Consider the following 3,967-nt stretch of genomic DNA (forward strand, 5'->3'; position numbering starts at 1 on the left):
GCCAAGCTCTCAGAAATGCCCCTTGCACAAGTGGCTTCAGGGTTGACCTTTTGTTATGGAAATGTGTCTGCCTGCCTCCTGTCACCATGCCTGCCAGCCGCTCCCAAGCCTAGGGGGCCCTGGGGTGCTCCACATGTCGTGTGTGCAGAGAGGACGGTTGAAAGCAGGCCCCCCCGCCCTCCCTTGACATGACTCCCCCCCAGCCAGGGCCCTGTGAGCACCACCACCTGCCCCACTTGTCCCTTATGTGCCGGCCAGAGGGTCCTGGAGGGGAGAGCTCTAGGGCCAGCAGACAAGGGTCCCCCCTCCCTCCCATGATGCCTGTCGAGGTGACTGTGTCCCTCTTGTCCCCCCAGGTGAACAGGCATTGATGCACCCCCAGGACAGCCGAGCGCTCCAGGAGGCCATCCCCGCTGGCTGCTGCTCACATGGTCTCTGGGCCCCTGGCACTCCGGTAGGCCTGGGGTGGTCGGGAGGGGGGCGGGGGGTCGCCAGGGCGCCGGCAGCCCTGGCCGCTGCGCCTTTGTATCCACCGTGGCCTGTAGCGTGGAAGAGGCCGGGCCGTGCTACCAGGCCCAGGGCAGCGCGAGGGCCCTGTGTGCCCATGTGGGAGCCACACCCAGGCTTTTTGTCTCTGCCAGGCTGGGTGGGGGAGTCGGGAAAAGAGGCACCCCGGTTCCCCTGGGTCCGTGGACCGCCCTGAACTGCTTAGGGCTTGGCCGGCCGGCCGAGAGTGTGCTCAGCAGGGGGAAGGCCGGGCTGGGACCCACGCGCTCTCCACTGCAGCGGCGGCTCCCCAGATTTTCCTGTTCGATCAGTAAGTGTCTGTGCCAGGCTGTCTGGCAGACACCAGGTGGCCGAGTTTCCCAGGCCCCGATGGCGGCTGCCCTCCCTAGAAAGGATCCAGGGCCCAGCCTTCCCACTTAGCACCTGGAGGCTGCGGGCAGCCGGGGTAGCACCTGGGCCCGCCTGGAGGAGGGGAGGCAGCAACGTGACTCCGGGCAGACCTTCCGGCTTGGCACCCTCTAAGGGCATGGAGGTCACCCATGGAGGGTGGGGTCCTGCCAGGGGACTTGGTTTCGCCCACATAGTAGTGGGGGAAAAAAAAAGCCTACATGGAGGCTATATTAACCGATGGGAGATTTCACGTGACAGTCATTTCTGGCTTGAGAATGGGGAAGGGCAGGCCCTGTGGGGACAGCCAAGTCCCCTGAGATGGTGCTCCCAGCCCCCATCTCTCCCCAGCGGGTCGTAGCCCCAGACTCTGGTTTCCTGCCAGCTCCTGGAGGCATTGGCAGGAGGAAGGACTGGGCCCTGGGCTTGGAGCCGAGTTCCAGCCCGTTTCCTGACTTGGTGTCCGTGTGATCTTCCTCCCTGGCCCGTCTCGTCAGGGTACACGGGGCTGGTGCGGGCGGTGATGGTGCCTCACGCCCGGGGCCATAGTTCCTCCCGGAGAGACTGACCCGTGCCCGCCTGTTCTCTGCCCGCAGGTGGTGCGCGGGGGGCGGGCGCTGGGACATGGGCCCTGACATGGAGCTGCCCAGCCACTCCAAGCAGCTCCTGCTGCAGCTGAACCAGCAGAGGACCAAGGGCTTTCTGTGTGACGTCATCATCATGGTGGACAACTCCATCTTCCGGGCCCACAAGAACGTCCTGGCTGCCAGCAGCATCTACTTCAAGTCGCTGGTGCTGCACGACAACCTCATCAGCCTGGACACGGACATGGTCAGCTCCACGGTCTTCCAGCAGATCCTCGACTTCATCTACACCGGCAGGCTGCTGCCCGGCGACCAGCCGGCCGAGCCCAACTTCAGCACCCTCCTCACTGCTGCCAGCTACCTCCAGCTGCCCGAGCTGGCCGCGCTCTGCCGCCGCAGGCTCAAGCGGGCAGGCAAGCCCTTCAGCTCTGCGCGGGCCGGGGCTGCCGGCCTGGGGCGGCCCGCCCGCAGCCAGCGCCTGTCCACGGCCTCTGTCATCCAGGCCCGCTACCCAGGGCTCGGGGACGGGCGCAAGGGGGCTCACCCGCCCCAGGAGCCACCCCAGGCCAAGGGCTCAGACGACGAGCTCTTCCTTGGCAGCTCCAGCCAGGAGGGTGCGCACGCGCTGGGCCGGGCGCTGTGTCCGGCTGCTGGGGAGGCCGGCCTGGGGGGCTGCGGCGGCAGCACCAATGGGAGCAGTGGAGGATGTGAGCAGGAGCTGGGCCTGGACCTGTCCAAGAAGAGCCCCCCGCTGCCCCCCGCCACGCCGGGCCCCCACCTCCCGCCCGAGGACGCGGCCCAGCTGAGTGACAGCCAGCACGGTTCGCCCTCTGCGGCCCCCGTCCCCCCTGTCGCCAACAGTGCCTCTTACACCGAGCTGGGGGCTGCCCCGGAGGAGCCCATGGATCTGGAGGGGTCCGAGGACACGGCCCTGAGCCGCCTGGAGGGGCCCGGGGGGCAGCCCCGGAAGAGTCTCCGGCACTCGGCCAGGAAAAAGGAGTGGGGCAGGAAGGAGCCCTGCGGCCCCTTTGAGCGGAAGGAGGTGGGACCCAAGAGCGCCTGCCCTGGGGAAGAGGGCGAGGGTCTCGGGGACAGGGTTCCCAACGGCGTCCTGGGTGGCGGGGTTGGCGCCGGTGGGCCCTACGGGGAGCCCCCGTTCCCCTGCCGGGAGGAGGAGGAGAACGGAAAGGACGCCAGCGAGGACAGTGGGCAGAGCGGCAGCGAGGGCGGCGGCGGCCCCGCCGGGCCTCACTTCCTGTACCGGCCCGAGGGCTACGAGACGGTGTCCTACGGGGACAACCTGTACGTGTGCATCCCCTGTGCCAAGGGCTTCCCCAGCTCGGAGCAGCTTAACGCCCACGTGGAGACGCACACGGAGGAGGAGCTGTTCATCAAGGAGGAGGGCGCCTACGAGACGGGCAGCGGGGGCGCGGAGGAGGAGGCCGAGGACCTGTCGGCTCCCAGCTCGGCCTACGCCGCCGAGCCGCGGCCCTTCAGGTGCACGGTGTGCGAGAAGACCTACAAGGACCCGGCCACGCTGCGGCAGCACGAGAAGACGCACTGGCTGACGCGGCCCTTCCCCTGCAACATTTGCGGCAAGATGTTCACGCAGCGCGGCACCATGACTCGCCACATGCGAAGCCACCTGGGCCTGAAGCCGTTCGCCTGCGACGAGTGCGGCATGCGCTTCACCCGCCAGTACCGCCTCACCGAGCACATGCGCGTGCACTCGGGCGAGAAGCCCTACGAGTGCCAGCTGTGCGGCGGCAAGTTCACGCAGCAGCGCAACCTCATCAGCCACCTGCGCATGCACACCTCTCCCTCCTAGAAGCCAAAGACTGCCGCCCGCTCGCCGGGGCGGGGGCCGCCCGAGACGCGCCCGGGGACCGCCACGCGCCACACGCAGGTGCCACCCGCACGCACGGGGGCAGGAAGCAGGAGGCAGGGGGGCGGGCGGCTGACGCGGGGCTCCAGGCCCGCCCCCCAAGAGCTTTAATGGACAGTCTATACCAAGGGAAGCCAAGAAGGGACGCCGAGGCGAGCACGCCCGCGAGTCAGTCTACCTCCCCTCCCGCCCCGGGTTGCGCTGTGGCTTGGCGGCTTTCTTACGTGGGTTTGGAGCGGGGCTGTGTGCGGAGAGGGCCGCCCTCCGGCCGGGGGCTGCCTGGGGCTGGGGACCGGCAGGTAGTTGAAGTGCTGTCTGTGGCCAGGCCCCTGGCCCGGGGAGGCGGTGCCGGCGGGAGGTGAGCCCGCCCCGTCTGGAGCCAGGCCCGCTGGGGTGACCACATACCTCTACACAAAGCCCTCCGGCCCGGTGGCCGTTTTCCTACTGAGCGATCCCTCGTCCCTTTCTTAATTTTTTTTTTTTTTGAAAAACCAAAACAAGTTTTTTTCTTCCCGGGCCCTCCCTGCCTCCTGGCCCCCCAGGGCTGAGCCGGGGGGGTTTGCAGCTGGAATGTAACAGGGTCGGCCCCCCGCCCTCTGCCCCT

General features: G+C 68.0%; 1 protein-coding gene across 1 annotated transcript; it reads left to right on the forward strand.

Moving 5' to 3' along the window:
• Positions 1-428: 428 nt before the first annotated feature.
• HIC2 (HIC ZBTB transcriptional repressor 2) lies at positions 429-3,306 on the forward strand. The gene is made up of 2 exons (XM_007955428.2): positions 429-454; positions 1,491-3,306. Exons 1-2 carry the CDS (start codon positions 429-431, stop codon positions 3,304-3,306), a joined length of 1,842 nt encoding a protein of 613 aa, XP_007953619.1.
• Positions 3,307-3,967: the final 661 nt, after the last annotated feature.

This window comes from Orycteropus afer, unplaced genomic scaffold, assembly GCF_000298275.1.
Source record: "Orycteropus afer afer isolate SDZICR_OR568_19922 unplaced genomic scaffold, OryAfe1.0 scaffold00502, whole genome shotgun sequence".
NCBI lineage: Eukaryota > Metazoa > Chordata > Mammalia > Tubulidentata > Orycteropodidae > Orycteropus > Orycteropus afer.